The sequence below is a fragment of the Phoenix dactylifera genome, unplaced genomic scaffold (genome assembly GCF_009389715.1).
Source record: "Phoenix dactylifera cultivar Barhee BC4 unplaced genomic scaffold, palm_55x_up_171113_PBpolish2nd_filt_p 000700F, whole genome shotgun sequence".
Taxonomy (NCBI): domain Eukaryota; kingdom Viridiplantae; phylum Streptophyta; class Magnoliopsida; order Arecales; family Arecaceae; genus Phoenix; species Phoenix dactylifera.
Window position 1 is genome coordinate 44,822 of NW_024068082.1, and position 19,188 is coordinate 64,009.

Below are 19,188 nucleotides of genomic sequence, written 5' to 3' on the forward strand. Positions count from 1 at the left end.
TGCACCCCAAGGCACCTACGTCCACTCCCCAAGCGTCCCCTTGGGAATTTTACTATAACCCCTCGGATTACAGTAGGATTGTTTTCCGGGCTCACAATCCAAAACCTTTACAATTTGGTTTTCCGGGATCACCAAGAACCTATGTTGGTTTTACGGGCTCACCAACGAACCTTCACAATTGGTTTTACGGGTTTACCAAGAACCTATGTTGGTTTTACGGGGTTACCAACAACCTACGTTGGTTTTACGGGCTTACCAACAACCTACGTTGGTTTTACGGGCTTACCAACAACCTACGTTGGTTTTACGGGCTTACCAACAACCTACAATGTTGGTTTTACGGGCTTACCAACAAAACCTTACAACAAGTAGTTTGACAAACAAAAAGAAAGATTCAAACTCCTAAATGAGCAAATGAAACAATATAAACTACAAAGAAGAGTTAGAAAATATTTATCGCTTTGAATTGGCTTCTCTCTTCTTTGTCAAGGATGCTTCACTCTTCAAGGGAGGATAGAGCTCTTGATGCCTCTTTGAATCTGCTCAACCCCTTTCTTTTGATTCTTGAATGAAGCACTTGGATGAAGCTTGCCTTGCTAGGGTTCTCTCTTGAATGCACTTGATGTATTTTCCCAAAGGCTTACTTCCTCTGATGAATACTCCCTCTTAAATACTTCTCCAACCTCCAAATAGTCCTTTCTGACCGTTGGATTGAAGAAACTAGCCGTTTATAGCCGTTGGGAGTCCAAAAAGCATTTCTGCACAACTAGCCGTTATGTTCAGCCCGTGTTTGGGTCGGCTCAACCTGTCCTTGGGTCGACCCAACCTTCACTTGGGTCGACTCAAACATTCCTTGGGTCGACCCTCTCAGAAAACACAGAAACTTGAAATTCAGCCTTCTGTTGCCTTGGGTCGACCCAACCTTTCTTTGGGTCGACTCAAACCTTGGGTCAGCTCAAACTTTTCTTGGGTCGACTCAAACCTTGGGTCAGCTCAAACTTTTCTTGGGTCGACCCAACTTCAGGAAATTCAGAATCTTGAATTTCAGCCTTTCTTCACTTGGGTCGACTCAACCTTTCTTTGGGTCGACTCAAGGTTTACTTGGGTCGACTCAACTTCTTCTTGGGTCGACCCTCTCAGAAAATCCAGAGAGCATTCTTCCTTTGCGTTTTGAGGTTCTTTGGAGGTTGGGTCGACTCATGCTTACCTTGGGTCGACCCAACTCACTGTTCATTTGTGCCACTTTTGCAGGAGTGTGCCAGATGATTCCTCGATGTGCCGGGGTCGACCCAATCAACCTATGGGTCGACTCAATCCACACTTTGCTGCATTCTTAAGGTTAGATTCATTCAAATGAACAAGACCATATATATATTCTCAATTAAACAAATGTACTGAGAGTAATGAACTTATAAATGAAGTATCAATTTAACTTATAGCATGCTCTAGATAATTGCTTGTTAATCATCAAAATAACACTATCATCCTCAATCTCCCCCTTTTTGATGATTACAAAATAAAGAGTATATAAGCCTATTGATACTTGTCTTTAAAAACAGTTTATAAAAGGATTTAAATTGCTGAATTTCAGCTTTTTATATATAAGAGTGAAATCTCCCCCTATATCATTTAAATGTTGCCAATTTGACTCTTTGAATTGCTCCCCCTTTCATTTATAATTCATTAGCAATGAAACTTCAAAAATTTGAGATAAAATATGAGTTTCAGGCTATGTATCGGGGTGCGAGAGGTGCGTGCCAAATTCTGAATTTTTATGTGCCAAATTCTGAATTGTGATAGAGATTTTTGATTTAAACAATTTCATTGTTACAAATTGCTCCCCCTTAGATGTATAAGCTTTCTTATATGATTTTCAATTTGTTTGCCCATTTATTTCTCTTTTCTTTTCATAACTTCTTTATTCACTCTTTTCTCACAAAATTAATACTCTTTCTTAACTTCTCAAATTCAAATGAAATACTCTTTCTTTTCTTAAATTGAATACTCTATCTTTTCTTCTCCCCTTTTATATACTCTTTTCTTCTCTTCTCCTTTATATACTCTTTCCTTCTCTTCTCCCCCTTTTTGTTATCATCAAAACATATATATGGGAAAAGATGCAATAAGGAACAATCTTCGGACTTCATTGATCAAAATAGGAACATTTTCATACATTAATATCCAAAATAAAAATAAGTACAATGTTCCTCAATCAAGATTTAAAGATGCATGATAACCACCAAATACATATGAGAACCAGATACATATCCTAGTCTCTAAACAAGATCGTGAGACTCTCTCAGATCGCTTGGCTACGGCTCTCTCGGGTCCCATTTCTCCAAGATCTTGAAGTAATCTACTGTTTGGAGATGATTGGAGAAGATTTGAGAGTGGGAAATAGGGTTTTCGGAAGAGGACAAAGGGTAAACAGTGCCCTAGATAGCTCACGGGTCCCCCTTTTAACAATGGGGTCCCGACGTTGGGTCGACTCAAGAATTTTCTTGGGTCGACTCAACGTTGGGTCGACCCTATTCTGGGTTGGGTCGACCCAAGTGCAGAATTTTTCTTTTCTCTTCCTTTTTGCTTCTAAAAATTTTTCTTGCTTCCAATCCTTATAAATTCTTTCTGGGACAATGATACATGAGTAGGGAATCTATAGATGACAAGTTTGACTCATGTTTCATGGGTTTTTAGAAATTGGAGGAATGTATCATGAGATTGCTTGCTCCCTTTTATATCTCTTCAATAAAAAGGATCACATATGCCTAATTTCCTCCTTAGCGTGCAGACTCTATCTTCACTCAAGGGTTTTGTGAATATGTGAGCTAATTGTTTTTCAGTACATATATGCTCAATACATATGTTTTCATTTTGCACATGATCCCTAATAAAATCATATCTTATTTCTATGTGTTTGGCTTTAGGAATGAGATATTTAGGATATAAGCCAGAAGTGATCTTAAAATGTAGATTCCAAAGATAGTTTTGAAATCAAGTGTAGATGGAATCTTTTTCAAGTTATTTCAAGGAGTATTAAGAGTAATATTCAAAGAAAGGCACGGATGAAAATCCAACATTTTTTTTTTAATATATTAAGTATATAGCAAAATGAGAGCAATCTAATTAATTTTCAGAGTATAGTATAAGATCAAATAAAGATCAAACCTTATATACTTGAAAAATATAAGATTATGTTGAATCCTTAATTCTTAATGACTTTAAAGTTCTTTCATGATATAAAAGTATTGGGGCACAGATACCAAAACGTGAATTTATGCAGTGTAGGATACATAAAATTCAAGGCTTTGAAAGTTCTTTTAGAGCTCTCTTAAAAATTTTCTTTTACTCCTTTAAAGATCATAGCATCAAAATCAATTAAAATGAATTGGCTCAGGATTGAAACACTAAAGTGCAAGCCAATAAGAACTCATAAGTAGATTCCAAGATAAATTTTCGAAACTAAGACAGATGGAATTCTTTTCAATTAAATTTTCAGAAATAAATGATTTACCGATGAATACAGATGGAAATCCAACTTTCAAAAGATATTCAATGAAGCGCAAAGTTTAGTACCACTTTACATTTCGTATTCTTTGTCTCATCTTTAGATGCGAATTTATACGATTAAGTTCTATATGATCTCTCACTCTGATATTTTCTTTCTTCCCCTTAATTAATCATTCCATTTGAGAGTTTAGAGTTTGAAGATAATTTTCAATAAAGAGATTGAGTATTTAAAGCTCCCCCCTCAAAAGATGCATTTTCTTTCAAACCTTTTTTTTGTTCTTCTTATAATATCAAGAATGTAGAGTGATCTAGAATTTTTCAAAATTTATAGCAATCACTCTTTTTAATCTTTCAAGAATAAATTATATTTCCTCTTATTATTTTTTTAATATGTATGAAAATATTAATCAGAAAATAATTCTTTTGAGGCTCAAATTTCTTTCAAAAGTAATTACATTTTCTTTCCTATAAGAATTATTGAAGTGAGTTGAAATATTCTAAGCTTTAGGATCATTAACTCTCTTCTTAAAATTAGCTTTTCTTTTTAATGATAGAAGCATTTAATTATGTAGGAGTGTATATTCAAAATATTAATTTCTTAGTCATAGTTTTTCAGCAATGTATATATGAAGCACCATAAATCTTTTTAATATCAAAATAATATCATATGTTTAGAACCATTTATTTGCAATCAAGATCATTGAAAAACACATCATTTAGACCAATTTCAGTACACTTATAAGATAAAAAATGATATGTTTCATATGCGTATCGGAGCAAACAACCAAGGTATCCAAAGTAATTCTATTTTTCTTAAACCGTAGATTTCATCTAGAAATCATATTTAGTTATTCCCCAAAATGATGCAATCATTGAAGTATATAATGAAGCTTACAAAAATGCAACGATAGAAGCATTTTTAAATTAAGTTTAAGCTTTTATACAAAATCAGATTCTGAACTTCATAAAAAAAAAACTTTCAAAGAGCCTTTCAGGATTATAATTTGAGATATGCATCTTCTACATTGTAGCTCATCTTAAATTATTAAGATTGAAAACACATATTTCAAGATCATTAGAGCACATCCAGAATCTTTGTAATTCATATTGAATTTTGGTACAAATTGGAGGATATTATGTACTAATGTTAGGCAAGATAAAAGATAAATCAGAATCAATCCATTTTGCCTAATTTGCAAATTCAACTTATTCTTTTCTTTTATTTTTCAAAATATATTCATTAAAACAAAATGATGTTGTTGTTGGTAGTAGTATGTTTCAATCAAATTTTATAGGCATGAAGCATTACAAGTTATATTCAGGAAAGATCTTTGCTATTTGAATATTGAAAACACATAATTCAAGACATCATGTATTAAAACATTAAGAGCAAGCATATCAAGGATCAAAATTAATTCTTTTCAAATAAACTCTCCCTATAGTTCTACACTGATTTTATCCTTAAGGTGTGTTTTCAAGTGATCGAAACTTCATTTGGCTTTTCACAAGCTTTTTATATACTTTCATTTATCTTGTCATTCATTTCCTCATTTTTGAATTGCTTCCTTTAACCACTTAGTGAACATTCTAATCTTCATTTCTTTTAATTTTACTTTTCTATGCTCTATATTCTATTTGCTCCCTATCCGGTGGAGTTGGAAGGGGCACGAGGTACTACCACTAGCCTCCCTCTTGTGCCGTCCCTAATATGCCCTACACCGAATAGTTGGGTCAAATAGTACCGGGTACTACCACTAGCCTCCCCATTGGCACCATCCCTATAATGAGCAATGTAGAAATGTTAAACTGTTCTATTTAGCAACAAGATATTCACTCCAAACTCTCCCTATTTAAATATAATTAATTACGGATTTTATCCCTTCCAAAAGAATGTTCACACAAGTCTCACAAATATGCTGAATATATTATGCTTGCGCTGCTTTTCCTTAAGATTGAAGTATTTGCCTTTACTTAGATTTTACTTCTCTTGAATAATATCCATTTTCTTTTCTTTATCTCTCTCTCTCTTTTTGTTATTCTCAAGTAATTTACATGAAAGAGCAGAATAAAGAAATAATCTTATATGCTGCATATAAATGAATATCATGCAAACAGCATTTTCATTATGCCCAATGATTCATAGCTTATCACAAGTTATTTTGAATTAGAGATTTGAGGCATAAACTTGTGTATTTCATGGTTATGCATTATATAGGAAAAAGTAAACTTCAATTTAATCACACCATGAAACAATCATCACTAGCATGAGAATGATATCAAGATGATCAGCAATTAAAGGTTTAATCATGCTACCATATAATTTCAAACTATTGATTTTGCTCAACTAACTTACAAGAGAAGAGTTTCGATTACCAGTGCATTTAGCATTCTTCAAGCCAAATACCTTTTAGATTCTTTACACCCTTGGCTGAAGAAAATCTCTCTTTTTTTTTATTTGCAAGGGAATGTTTATTGTATCTTTCATCGAAGTGTCCTTTAAGTTGAAATTTCTTGCTCATAAATTCTGTATCATTAATAAAATCTTTTTCTTTCTTGAACGAAAGTCATTAGTTTCTTCAAGATACAAAACATTCATACAATATATTCCTTAGCTAGATGACTCAACATAAGATATGACAATAATTGAATATTAAGTCACTTCACTCAAGAGATTGTCTAAATATAAGCAAGCACAAGTCACTTGAACTAAAGAGATAACTTCATTAAGTAAAATGGTTCAAGGATAAGCATGTGAGGTAATAGAAGGATTCATCAAGGTCAAATCAATTTTTTTTTATTTTCAGAATTAATTTAGCTTAGATTCTATTTGCTTAAGATAATTATCAATAAGATATACAAGTTGAGTTTTAATCAAATTATCTTAAACAATTGTTTCTATCAAAATTCAGATTGTTACATAGAATCAAAGTGATAAACTATATTCTCAATAAAAGATCTAGTTTTAATAAGAATAATATAAATTGATCTTTCTACAACTAGTATCTTTTCATTGAATATTCTATATGCATTGTTCAAAGAGTAATATCCAAAGAAATACTTGTTTTATCAGATTTGGCATATATTTCATTCTTGAGAACATAATATGTATAACTGAAAAACATGAAGGTATGCAACATTTGATTTTCTGCTTTTCATGAGTTCACATGGGGTTTTCTTTAAAAATAGATTTAATAGAAACCTTATAACAAAGGTTCTATTTTTATATTTTTATAACCCCTATATGCAATAGTGTTCTTGGTGCAAGCACAATTGTATTCAATATCATTTTCTGTACAAAACTTATCAACAAATTGGTTTTCAAAGCTGTGCCATGAATTTTCACAGTTTGCAAACCTTTTTCATTTGAAACCTTTTGTAAGTTTGTGCCAAAGCAGAAAATATTTTAATTTAAGTGCCAAGAATAAAACCAACATTAGCTTTGAGAAATCATCCATAATTACAAAATTAGAGATCTTATCTCCTAGGTTCACACTCCTAGAGATCCAAATAAGTTCTTATGGAGAATTTTCAAAGGCTAAAAGGTGGAAACAATGTTTTCAAATTCAGAAATGATTCTAGTTTATTTTTCTAGATAGCAAACTTTGACCTTGCAAAAATTAATCTAAGTGAACCAATGACAAGGTCTTTTGAGATTAAGTCCATGCTAGTATGAGTTGATTTTATATGCCAAAACTAGACTCTTTAATCTTGGTATTCTTAATACATATATTTAAAAAATATACCAAGTAGACATTCTTATGTTTATGATCAATAAAAGATAATGCCATGGATAAGAACTCTCAATTAAGCATATAGAGAATTCAAAGAGTTATTCTAAGAGTATTGATTAAGCAAATTATCCATGAGTAACTGAAGCATAATATAGGAAGATGGAGTGATTTGGATATATTTTCTTTTCATACCAAAAGTATCACTTATATCACAGAAATGATTAATACTAGCTATAATTTCAATATGAGAGGATGCAAGGATTACTAATTTCATTATTTCTTCCATTTTAGTCACTCTTCTTAATTATATTTTAAGTCTCATTCTTTAATATATGTCTAGAGCACCCAATGTCTAAATTAACATCTTTTGTTGGAGCCTTGAGTGCTAGACACACCTGCAGAAAATATTCAGATTTTCAACTTAGGAACCCAAGCTCTTTTGGGTCCTTGCAGGTTAGCTATAATTGTTCCTTTTGGAACCCATATTCTCTTAATTACTATTTTGTCTATTAGTTTGCAGGTTTTAGGAGTACAAGTAATATACTTCTGCATACTCTTGCTAAATTTAAACAACATAGATTTAGCAAAAATAGATAATGAATTTTCAGTTTTCTGTTTTTGTTTATTAGTTTCACCAGATTTGTGAAAAATCGTTTTAGGATGAATAGTGGAGGATTTAAGAAATATATTATCGAAAGATTTTTGAGTGTACCAAGGTTGATATCCCAATCCAGCTTTGTCATATACAGCTCTTGAATTTTCTATCATTAAATTCAGTTTTTCAGAGCTGAGAGTGAATCTTTCAACAGTAGGTTTCAAATTATCAACTTCTTTAGTTAATTTTTCATTATCTTCTGAAAGCAATTCATTGTTTTTCTTAAGTTTATCATGGCTTTCAGTGAGAAGTTGATTTCTCTGATTTAGTTCTTTATTTTCTTTAATTAAGATTTCAATTTTATTATTTAGTTTTAGTTTTTCATCTATTAGAATTTGATTTTCATTCTTCAAGTTCTTGTTCTTACAAATAAGTTTCTTATGTTCTAAATACAAATCAGAAAAAGCATCATGAAGTTCATCGAATGTAAAATCAGATTGAGCTTCAGTATGTACTTGATTTTTGAATGAGAAATCACTTTGTGTTCGAGTACATACCTCATCTTCATGTGCTCCAAAGCATAGATTTTCAGTTTCAGTTTGATGCTCTTCTTCTTCGGAACTAGTTTCTAATTCACTAGAAACGTTAGTGCATTCATATTTAACTTCAAGCATATTCCATATTTCTTTAGCAGTTATGCAAAAAGATATACTGTTAAGTTCACTATCATCCAATGCACAGTATAGAATATTCATGGCTTTTGCATTTTGCTGAGCCCTTTCTTTATCATGATTAGTGTTTGTGTGTAGCCCATTGACTATGATACTCCATAAATCGTAGTCATGTGCTTGAATGAAAATGCGCATGCGTGCTTTCCAATATGTGTAGTTTATGCCATCAAATAGAGGAGGTCTATCAATTAATTGTCCCTCTCCTATAGAACATCCCACTTGGGTTGTCATGATCTTTAACTCTTGATTGTGAGATCAATGGGTACTAATAGAGCACCTTGCTCTGATACCACTTGTTGCCCAAGGTGACAATCCAAGAGGGGGGGGGGTGAATTGGGTTTTTCTAAATTTTTGGTGCTTTAAATGCTTTCTTAGTTAAGAGCGGTGAATGCTTTCATAAATTACTTGAATGAATTAAACTAGAGTAAAGATGAAAGATAAAGCAAGAATAAGCATAAGAACAAGCACAACACAAACACAGCGATATATAGTGGTTCGGTGCACCCCAAGGCACCTACGTCTACTCCCCAAGCGTCCCCTTGGGAATTTTACTATAACCCCTCGGATTACAGTAGGATTGTTTTCCGGGCTCACAATCCAAAACCTTTACAATTTGGTTTTTCGGGATCACCAAGAACCTATGTTGGTTTTACGGGCTCACCAACGAACCTTCACAATTGGTTTTACGGGTTTACCAAGAACCTATGTTGGTTTTACGGGGTTACCAACAACCTACGTTGGTTTTACGGGCTTACCAACAACCTACGTTGGTTTTACGGGCTTACCAACAACCTACGTTGGTTTTACGGGCTTACCAACAACCTACAATGTTGGTTTTACGGGCTTACCAACAAAACCTTACAACAAGTAGTTTGACAAACAAAAAGAAAGATTCAAACTCCTAAATGAGCAAATGAAACAATATAAACTACAAAAAAGAGTTAGAAAATATTTATCGCTTTGAATTGGCTTCTCTCTTCTTTGTCAAGGATGCTTCACTCTTCAAGGGAGGATAGAGCTCTTGATGCCTCTTTGAATCTGCTCAACCCCTTTCTTTTGATTCTTGAATGAAGCACTTGGATGAAGCTTGCCTTGCTAGGGTTCTCTCTTGAATGCACTTGATGTATTTTCCCAAAGGCTTACTTCCTCTGATGAATACTCCCTCTTAAATACTTCTCCAACCTCCAAATAGTCCTTTCTGACCGTTGGATTGAAGAAACTAGCCGTTTATAGCCGTTGGGAGTCCAAAAAGCATTTCTGCACAACTAGCCGTTATGTTCAGCCCGTGTTTGGGTCGGCTCAACCTGTCCTTGGGTCGACCCAACCTTCACTTGGGTCGACTCAAACATTCCTTGGGTCGACCCTCTCAGAAAACACAGAAACTTGAAATTCAGCCTTCTGTTGCCTTGGGTCGACCCAACCTTTCTTTGGGTCGACTCAAACCTTGGGTCAGCTCAAACTTTTCTTGGATCGACTCAAACCTTGGGTCAGTTCAAACTTTTCTTGGGTCGACCCAACTTCAGGAAATTCAGAATCTTGAATTTCAGCCTTTCTTCACTTGGGTCGACTCAACCTTTCTTTGGGTCGACTCAAGGTTTACTTGGGTCGACTCAACTTCTTCTTGGGTCGACCCTCTCAGAAAATCCAGAGAGCATTCTTCCTTTGCGTTTTGAGGTTCTTTGGAGGTTGGGTCGACTCATGCTTACCTTGGGTCGACCCAACTCACTGTTCATTTGTGCCACTTTTGCAGGAGTGTGCCAGATGATTCCTCGATGTGCCGGGGTCGACCCAATCAACCTATGGGTCGACTCAATCCACACTTTGCTGCATTCTTAAGGTTAGATTCATTCAAATGAACAAGACCATATATATATTCTCAATTAAACAAATGTACTGAGAGTAATGAACTTATAAATGAAGTATCAATTTAACTTATAGCATGCTCTAGATAATTGCTTGTTAATCATCAAAATAATACTATCATTCTCAACATCCATTTTCAGTTCAGAAATTACGCTAATCTTAATTCCTGGTCCCTAATAGTGATTTTCATTTTTTAAAATTTCGAAGATGCCTCCACGACCCCACGAAAATGGTTGGAATGCGGAAAGTAACTCCCTATAGCGATCACGGTCAACTTGACCCATTTGTAGCTTTACACACTTCATAGTTTTTTAAGAAAAAATAATTTCCCACCCTTCCGATTACTTTGGTATAATAGAAAGTCCCTATTGACTAGAGCAGCCATTTTCGGTTCAGAAATTATGCTAACTTAATTCCCGGACCCTAATAGTGATTTTCATTTTTTTTAAAATTTCGAAGATGCCTCCACGACCCCACGAAAATGGTCGAAATGCGGAAAGTAATTCACTATAGAAATTTCCATTTTTTAAAAAAATGGTTGGAATGTGATTCACGAGATCTTGATATCCCCTGATCGATTGCGATTCAAAGAAAAGCCTATTTTAGTTTCCATTTGTTTCTCTTTTTCTCTGTTTGCCATTGTCGAGATCCTGATATCCTATGTTCTCTTCTTATCTGTTTGCCATTGCCGAGATCCTGGTACCTGGGCTGATTGCAATTCAAAGAATTTCTAGTCAATATAAATTTCTTATGGATACTTATTTCAACAATTGAAGGACTGCAATTTTTTTCTTCTCTGTTTGCCATTGCCAAGATCCTAATATTCAAAGCTGATTGTGATTTAGAGATTTTTTGGTTAATAGAGATTTCTTATGGATTCTTATTTCGACAATTGAAGGACTGCAATTCTTTTCTTCTCTGTTTGCCATTGCTGATATCATGATATCTTGGATTCTCTTCTTCTCTGTTTGCTATTGCCGATATCCTGATATCTTAAATTCTCTTCTTCTCTGTTTGCCATTGCCAAGATTCTGATATCCTGGTGGATTGCGATTCAAAGAATTTATGATCAGTAGAGATTTCTTATGGATTCTTATTTTGACAATTGAAGGATTGCAATTCTCTTCTTCTCTATTTGCCATTGCTAAGATCCTGATATCCTAACTGATTGCGATTCAGAGAATTTCTAGTCAATAAAGATTTTTTATGGATTTTTGTTTTGACAATTGAAGAACTGCAATTCTCTTCTTTTCTGTTTGCCAAATCTCTTCTTGCCTATTTGGTTCTATCTCGCTATAAAATATGAACTAAAAATAGTCCCCGTGGCATCACTCCCTTCACTTCATTGTTGAAATAGCATTCTAAAGTATCTCTTTATCCCTCCCTCCTTTTTTTGTTATCATAGCTTCAAAGAACCCGGTAGGCCGATTTTCATGGCTACTTGTTCTTATGGTAGCGGAGCCCTTATCATTTCCATCTTTGAGGATACAAATCTCAATCAAATTTACAAAAAAATAGCGAAAAGGTGGAGAGATCTATCTGCTACAATAGTAGAAATTAATTTAATGTTTCAAACAAGTCTAGAATGCTTGTTACGCTAATGGGCGATAAGGATGATTAGAATATGCATCAAATACATGTTAACTTTAATGCGCCAGTGATCGAGATGGTTGTTAGTCATTCTCTATACTTGACCTAAGCTACTGATGTGGTAATTGCTATGAGGTAATGCATAAGATATTTGCATCCCTTTCTGTTTTACTATTCTTAGTTTAAATTACTACTATATTGCATATTTAACTTCTTAGTTTGATTCCAGATGGAGAAGCAAAAAAGAGAATCGAGATATTAGTTTTCAGTGAGATTTATTAATGGTTACCCGCTTCAGAAATAAAAAGATACTTTCACTTAATTTTTAATTTAAATAAATATGATTTTGGCTAATTATTGCTATGTCAAACGTATTTATATAAAAATAGTGTTTTGTAAGGGCATACACGTAAATATTAATTTAGAAGGCATTCATGCAAATTCTAATATTTAGAAAGATATTTATGCAAAAATCTAAGAATTTTTTTTGCTAGTATATCCTTCTAAATATATAAAATTGAATAAATATCCTCAAAAATTGCTATTTATACGTATACTCTTATTAATTTTTCTTTTTAGATGTGTACCCATTAATGGTATTTTTGTTATTTTAATTTTAAATTATTAACTTTTTAACTGATGGTATAGGTACATACAGAAAAAAAAAAAACATAAGTATTTGATGAGGATATATATATATATATATATATATATATATATATATATATTAATTTTGAGAGAATATTTATATAAATTTTAATACTTAAAACGGAGCGTGCCTGAAAAAAAAATATTATAATTTGCATTTGACCGACAAACATACCACTTAATCTTATATCTATTTGTCATCTGGACAAAAGATACTTAGTAATGGACAAAACACAGTGGTAGCTGGGGGAGGCGCTCGGAACGAATTAAGGGCGGGTTGGTGGCAACCACCCACCATGTGCTATTATATGAAGAAAAACCCAGCATCCACCTCTCATTGTGGCTGCCGTTCTGGCGACTTTAATCCGAGGAGAAAAGAGAGAGCTCTGTTCTTTGAGAGAAGAAGATGGATGGAGTAAATGGACTGGAGAAGAAGGAGATGAATTCGAAGAAGCTGAAGGTGCTCTGCCTTCATGGCTTCCGAACCGGTGGGAGCTTTTTGCGCAAACAAATCGGCAAATGGGATCCTTCCATCTTCCAAGATTTCCTCTTGGTCTCTCCTCTCTCTCTCTCTCTCCCCCTCCCTTCCCCCGGGGGTAAATTGGCTCACCTTATTGCTCTAACTGCAGGACTTCCCTGATGGGATTTTTCTGGCGGGAGGGAAGTCGGACATTGAGGACATATATCCGCCTCCATATTTTGAGTGGTTCCAGTTCAACAAGGTGAGTTCCAGACTATTAACACTTCGGCCAAATGGTCCGTTCTTTTGTGTTTATTTTTTCAAACCAAGGGCTTTTTAACTCCATATATGACCTCTCCGCTTGGCAATAAATTAAGCCTAGTGCTTCGAGGATGGATTTACTGCAGAAACCCAGCCTCTTGCCTAGAGTACCATGGAGTCGTACTACATCCTAACTAAAATTTGGTGGTGTTTCTTTCTTTCTTCTTCTTTTTTGGTGGATTAGCCTCGATTGTATTATGGTTATGGTTGATGGACGTGTGAGATGGCTGTGGCAAAGGTCGGGGATCCATGTGGGAAGGCCAACAAGCAAATTTTATTTTTTTCTACCAAAAAACATATTTCATGCCAGATGTTTGAACTGATTTTAATCAAACTCCTACCACCGATAAATTTGTTGTTAAAGGCAAGTTAGACACCGAGCTGTGGCGGAGGAGGTTATCCTCTGATTCGAGACGTTTGGGCGATGATGAAAGATGGAGTGGCCTTTTAGGCTAAACATGTAGAGGCCAATAAAACTGTGGACTGGGTGGAAGAGAGAGTTGTCTAGAATACTTCGTCACTTATTGTTTTCTAATTTTATTAGGAGCATCTGTTGTAATAGTTGTTACATGGTTCACAGGACTTCACAGAGTACACAAATTTGGAGGAGTGCATTTTGTACTTATGCGATTACATGACAAAGAACGGTCCTTTTGATGGAATGCTTGGCTTTTCTCAGGTACGGTGCATAATTGACGTTAGATTATTTAATACTTGGACAGCCTATTTAGGCCCTGTTGGAAACACTACTAAAGGCCTGTTTAGGAGAATTTTGCTAGATTCGGCGGGATCCGGCAGGATGGCCGGAGAGAGGAGAAAAGATGATAATTAGTGGAGAGGGAGGAAAGTATAGGGAGGCTGTGGGTGACGATCCCCGCCGGAAGAAAAGAAAAGATCACCGGAGGTTCTTTATTCCTTCTTGTGAGGATTGAGCCCCACGTCCACCGGCATCACTCTCTCCCTTTCTGCACCATTGTCTCCTTCCTTTCTTTTTTGACCTATCCTGCTGGATCGTGCAAGATTAATTCAAACAGGTCCTATGTTCGTGCTCTTATTCTTTGCAATCTGTCCAATATAAAGAAAGTCTTAGGAACATGAGAGGTTGTGATTTGGCTCGAACTGCATATAACTCCTTGTTTTTATGTATTTTAAGTGGAAATGGGTGGTCTAAAAAGGAAGTGCAAATTATTATAATGGGACGATGCATATTAAGGGCTGGTTTGCTAGTTTATATATTGTTTTTAAAAAAATTATTTTAGTTTTTTTTATCTCCCTTGCTGAGTCAGAAGTTACAAGAAAGATAGAAGCTGAATTGAAAACAACCAAAGACTAGATAGCAAGTTTCGACCTAGAAACAACTCAATAGTGCATTGGATATATATGATCGAGGATCAGTTTTTTAGAACAGACTTGTGGCATCCAAAGAACTCAAGGTTGGGAATCTATGCCAACTCCTCATGCTTCTCTCTCTCTCTCTCTCTCTCTCTCCGCCTCCCTCCGTCCTTTCTTTTGTCCTACAGACTAATACAGGTAGGGAGTATCAAATTGATAGGGTGTTCGGGCTTCCAAAGAAGGCCTAGATCTCGAATGCTACGGTGTCTCACCAATTACTTAGCAAATGCACATGCTTGTTAAAAAAAAATGTATGCTTTTGATTGAACTCGAACACATAGCTAGTAGTATCATCTTATGTGACGTTTTATTGCTTGAATCTTCATTGCTATTATGGTATGCTGTACCATACCATACCAGACGGTACCGGACGTACCGTACCATATCGGTTCGGTACTGGTATTGGTATGAATGGTGTACCAACCCTCAGTATACCAAAAAAACTCCATACCGTACCGTACCGATACTATGCTAGTGTGGTACTGGTACGAGATTCTGTATTAGTACAGCGAATCTTGATTGCTATAGAATTCATGTTACTCGGCGCAGCTAGCTAACTATATCTTCTCAATAAAATGGATATTCCTCTGTGTGCGTGCGCATGTTCCTATAATCCGTTTTATGCTTCCTGATTCAAATGATGGCTTGTGACTTCTCTTTGTTTTTCCAGGGTGCAACATTATCGGCTCTTTTGATTAGCTACCAAGCAAAGGTAACACACTTCATGGCAGTCCATACAACAAATAGGTTTTTCTCTTCATGTAACATCCAATAGATTGGCGTTTATTAAAAACCACCTAATATTTACGGTATGTCTGAACTTGCAAAATTGAATGAGAGCATTCTTGTGCTACATTTATACTAGTATAATATATAAAGCAAACTATTAAACATCCACCGGACGTTCAAAATACCCTTACTTGTGATAGGAGGTGCTTGGGACTTAGGGAGGACATGATCTCTTGTTCTCCCAGGAACGAGGTCTTTTTATTCCCTTTCCACTACTTGAAGAAATCTCATCCTTTTTTCAATTTCAAAGAGTCAGATCGCATTCAAGAGTTTTGATGTGTTTCTAATTAATTATATTTGCTTGGAGAGGACTAAAGCCAAAAACCACTCTAACTGGACCAACACCATTAGACTCTGGCCAGCACTAGAACTTGACCTTAGAGCTCTCTTTTCTGTATAGACCTTGTGCCTAGTTAATTTCTTCCCCCTTATGAACTGATTGATATCTACCAACCCAAATATGTATAGGGACAAGGCTAAATAGAAGAGGTACGATTGAGGTAGATTTATTTATATATTTTTATATTTTTTTACATGACATTCATAAACCAAATTCATATTTATAAATGTTTCATGTTAATGACCTGCAGGGGAAGATATTGAAGGACCATCCACCAATAAAATTTCTTGTCTCAATCTCAGGGTGCAAGTTCAGAGACCCAAAGATATGTGACATTGCCTACAAAGACCCCATTAAGGTGAAATCTGTGCATTTCATTGGAGACAAGGACTGGCTGAGACAGCCCTCCGAGGAGCTGACTGCTGCCTTTGATAGCCCATTGATTCTAAGGCACCCTCAAGGTCACACAGTCCCCAGGCTAGGTTGGTATACTATCTTTCACTTCTGCATTAGGTGCATTCTCAAAAACTATTAGACTGCATTTTATAGGTGTATTTAACTCGGATTCAAGTTAGCTATCTTGATCTCAAGCTTAATTGGGTTGATTAAATTCAAGCCAAACTAAACTGGTGATGGCATGAGTACCCCCAGGATTTGCTTTTTCTGTCCCTTTTGTTTCCTAAGGAAAAGAAACCTGATGACTTTCATATGCACACTTACTTGTTTTGGATGCTTTATCACATCAAATGCATTAGTATTAAATAAGTAATTAAAATAATAAAATTTTACTTATAGATAATGACTAAGATGTTAATAATATATCAAGATATTTATGCATATTTCAAGCTTGATCAGGCTGAACAAAAGGGAGTCAGGTAAATCATAGGTTTGTCTTGTTTGTATTTCGAGTTCAGATGTCAAGCTTAGGTTCAATCCATGCTAGTTGGGAGCACCTTGACCATGACAAATTTTAAGTTTAGCTTGTAATGCTTATGAATGTTTAACTCATTTGAAACTCTGCTGCACATGATGTACTAAATTTCTGAATAAAACCAAATTGGGAAGGACTTGAGCCCGGAATTTGTTTCCGTGGTTAGGCTCATATAGACCGAAGTGTTACAATAACCTATATTTATGAATATTTAGTCATGTACATCATCTTGTACAATTCTTTGACTATGGCCCGACCTAGCGTAACATGCATTTAGTCCAGTTTGGATTTTGGGTTAATCCTGTTGTTCGTTTGTTAACTTGTTTATTTGGGGAACTAGCTCCAAGAGCATGTAAGCTAGATATGGACCAATTTTGCTGAACTGCACTAAGTATGCAGCAGATGCTAGTAAATATCATTGATGATGTCCAAGCTCCAACTAAATCACACTTAAGCATGTTAAAGCATGCAAGCATGGTTACTAACCAAATCATTTCCTGTTTATCGAAATACAAAAGGCATTACACATCTCATTTTGGTTAATTAGATGTCTTGCATGCATTTACATAATATTTGCCTTACAGAATTTACATCTGACTAGTTTAGGTGAAGGAGGGTTACAGGAAATATCTTCATCAAGGGTGTTTAATTAGTGGACACTGACATAGTTTTATGATAACAATGATATTGCTGCGTGTCATTTAACTTCACCATATTACAATATTTTGTTCTTCTCAGCATAGACTTTGAACAATTAACAATGGCAGATGAGATAAACGTGAAGAATCTTTCTGAATGGACCAGAAGTATACTCAAAAGTAGTATCACATATGATGCTCCTGGTGTGGAGACCTGGAAAACTGAGGCAAACAATGCCAATATAAAGCAAGCAGTTGTTGCTGATCCAAAGAGTATGGAAGCTACAGATTCAGTACTGAAGGCTACATTTACAGAAGGCTAGGTTTGGACAGCATCAATGTAAGCTGGGTTAGTGATAATTAGCAAGAAGCTGCCCATGAAAGGGATGTCACCTCCGAGGTAATTGAAATAATAAGGACTTGGAGGGCCTCCAGCATTCTGATCAGGTGAAGGAACTCGGAGTCGTGAAAGAAAGGCTTTTCTCCCTTCTTAACAACTGCATGAACTCTGCTACTTAATCATGGGTGTACTACTATAACTTTGCATATTGATGTTGCCGAATTTTTAACGCTATTGAGGAAGTTATTTAAGAAACATTGTCTGCTAATCCCTTTAACCTTTTCAACCCAGAGCATGTTTGGACGCAGTCTGAAATTACTAGAGTTAGAGAACTTCAGAAACTGAGTGATTAAGCCGGCAACCGGGTTTAATCCAAACCTGACCTGGTTATCTTCCGGCTCCAGACACATCGGCTGACCTGGTTGAGCCAGGCCCACGTATTAAACCCAATCGGTCATTCCAGCCAAGCATGATCATCCAGCTGCAGCATACTATGTTTAGGTTTGCATTTGTTCCAGATTGGTTTGAACTTATGTTTGGATCAAGTATTAATTTTGCCCTAGAGATCAGGATATTCAAGTGACTAGCAATATCAACTATGTTTTATCCTTCCTATTCTTCTCATAACAACCCAACTCAATTCAACTAAGCCTTAACCCAAATTAGTGGGAATCCTTTTTCTCTATTCCACTATGTTTAATATCAAGTCCTTCCTCACTACTTTATCTCATATGATTTTTGGCCCACCTTTACAACTATTTTCTTCTATATGTACCAAATCATTCTCCTTCATACGGGTGAATCCTACCTTAAGTCATCCTTCTCTCAATTTCTTCTCAATTGATGCTATCTCTACCTTTCTATAAATAACTTCATTTTTTAATCTATTTTTTTTTTTTTGTTATCATACATCCATCTCAATATTCTCATATTAGCCATACTCATTTTGTGCACATGTTTCCTAATTGCCCAATATTTTGTAATATAAGGTATGGCTAGTCGTAGAGCTATACTATAAATTTTTTTCTTTAACTTGACAAGCATCTTACGATCATACAATATCCCTGTTGCAATTCTTAATTGTACCTAACTAACTTTAATCCTATGGATAGTATCCTCTTCAGCCTCCCCTTTCTTATAAATATTTGATCCTAGATATCAAAAGGGATCACTCTTAGAAACTTCATATGCCCAATATTTTGTAACGTAAGGTATAGCCAAATAATTTTATTCCAAGTCTGATTTCACCATTATTTATTTAAAACATAAATATCTACATGTGAAAAATGTTTACTTGATCCATTGCATTTTG

The 19,188-nt window shown here is 35.1% G+C and overlaps 1 protein-coding gene across 2 annotated transcripts; it reads left to right on the top strand.

Annotated features, from left to right (window-relative positions):
• The first annotated feature begins 12,962 nt into the window (after window positions 1-12,962).
• LOC120106942 (dihydrofolate reductase-like) lies at window positions 12,963-18,153 on the top strand. 2 transcript variants are annotated; one of them, XM_039120060.1, is made up of 6 exons: window positions 12,963-13,218; window positions 13,295-13,387; window positions 14,027-14,125; window positions 15,509-15,550; window positions 16,218-16,449; window positions 17,666-18,153. In XM_039120060.1, the coding sequence occupies exons 1-6, from the start codon at window positions 13,072-13,074 to the stop codon at window positions 17,857-17,859; spliced, it is 807 nt and encodes a 268-aa protein (XP_038975988.1). In that variant the 5' UTR covers window positions 12,963-13,071; the 3' UTR covers window positions 17,860-18,153. The 2 variants fall into 2 exon arrangements, with proteins under 2 accessions (XP_038975988.1, XP_038975989.1); XM_039120061.1 differs by lacking the exon at window positions 14,027-14,125 and having other exon boundaries at window positions 12,966-13,218.
• Window positions 18,154-19,188: the final 1,035 nt, after the last annotated feature.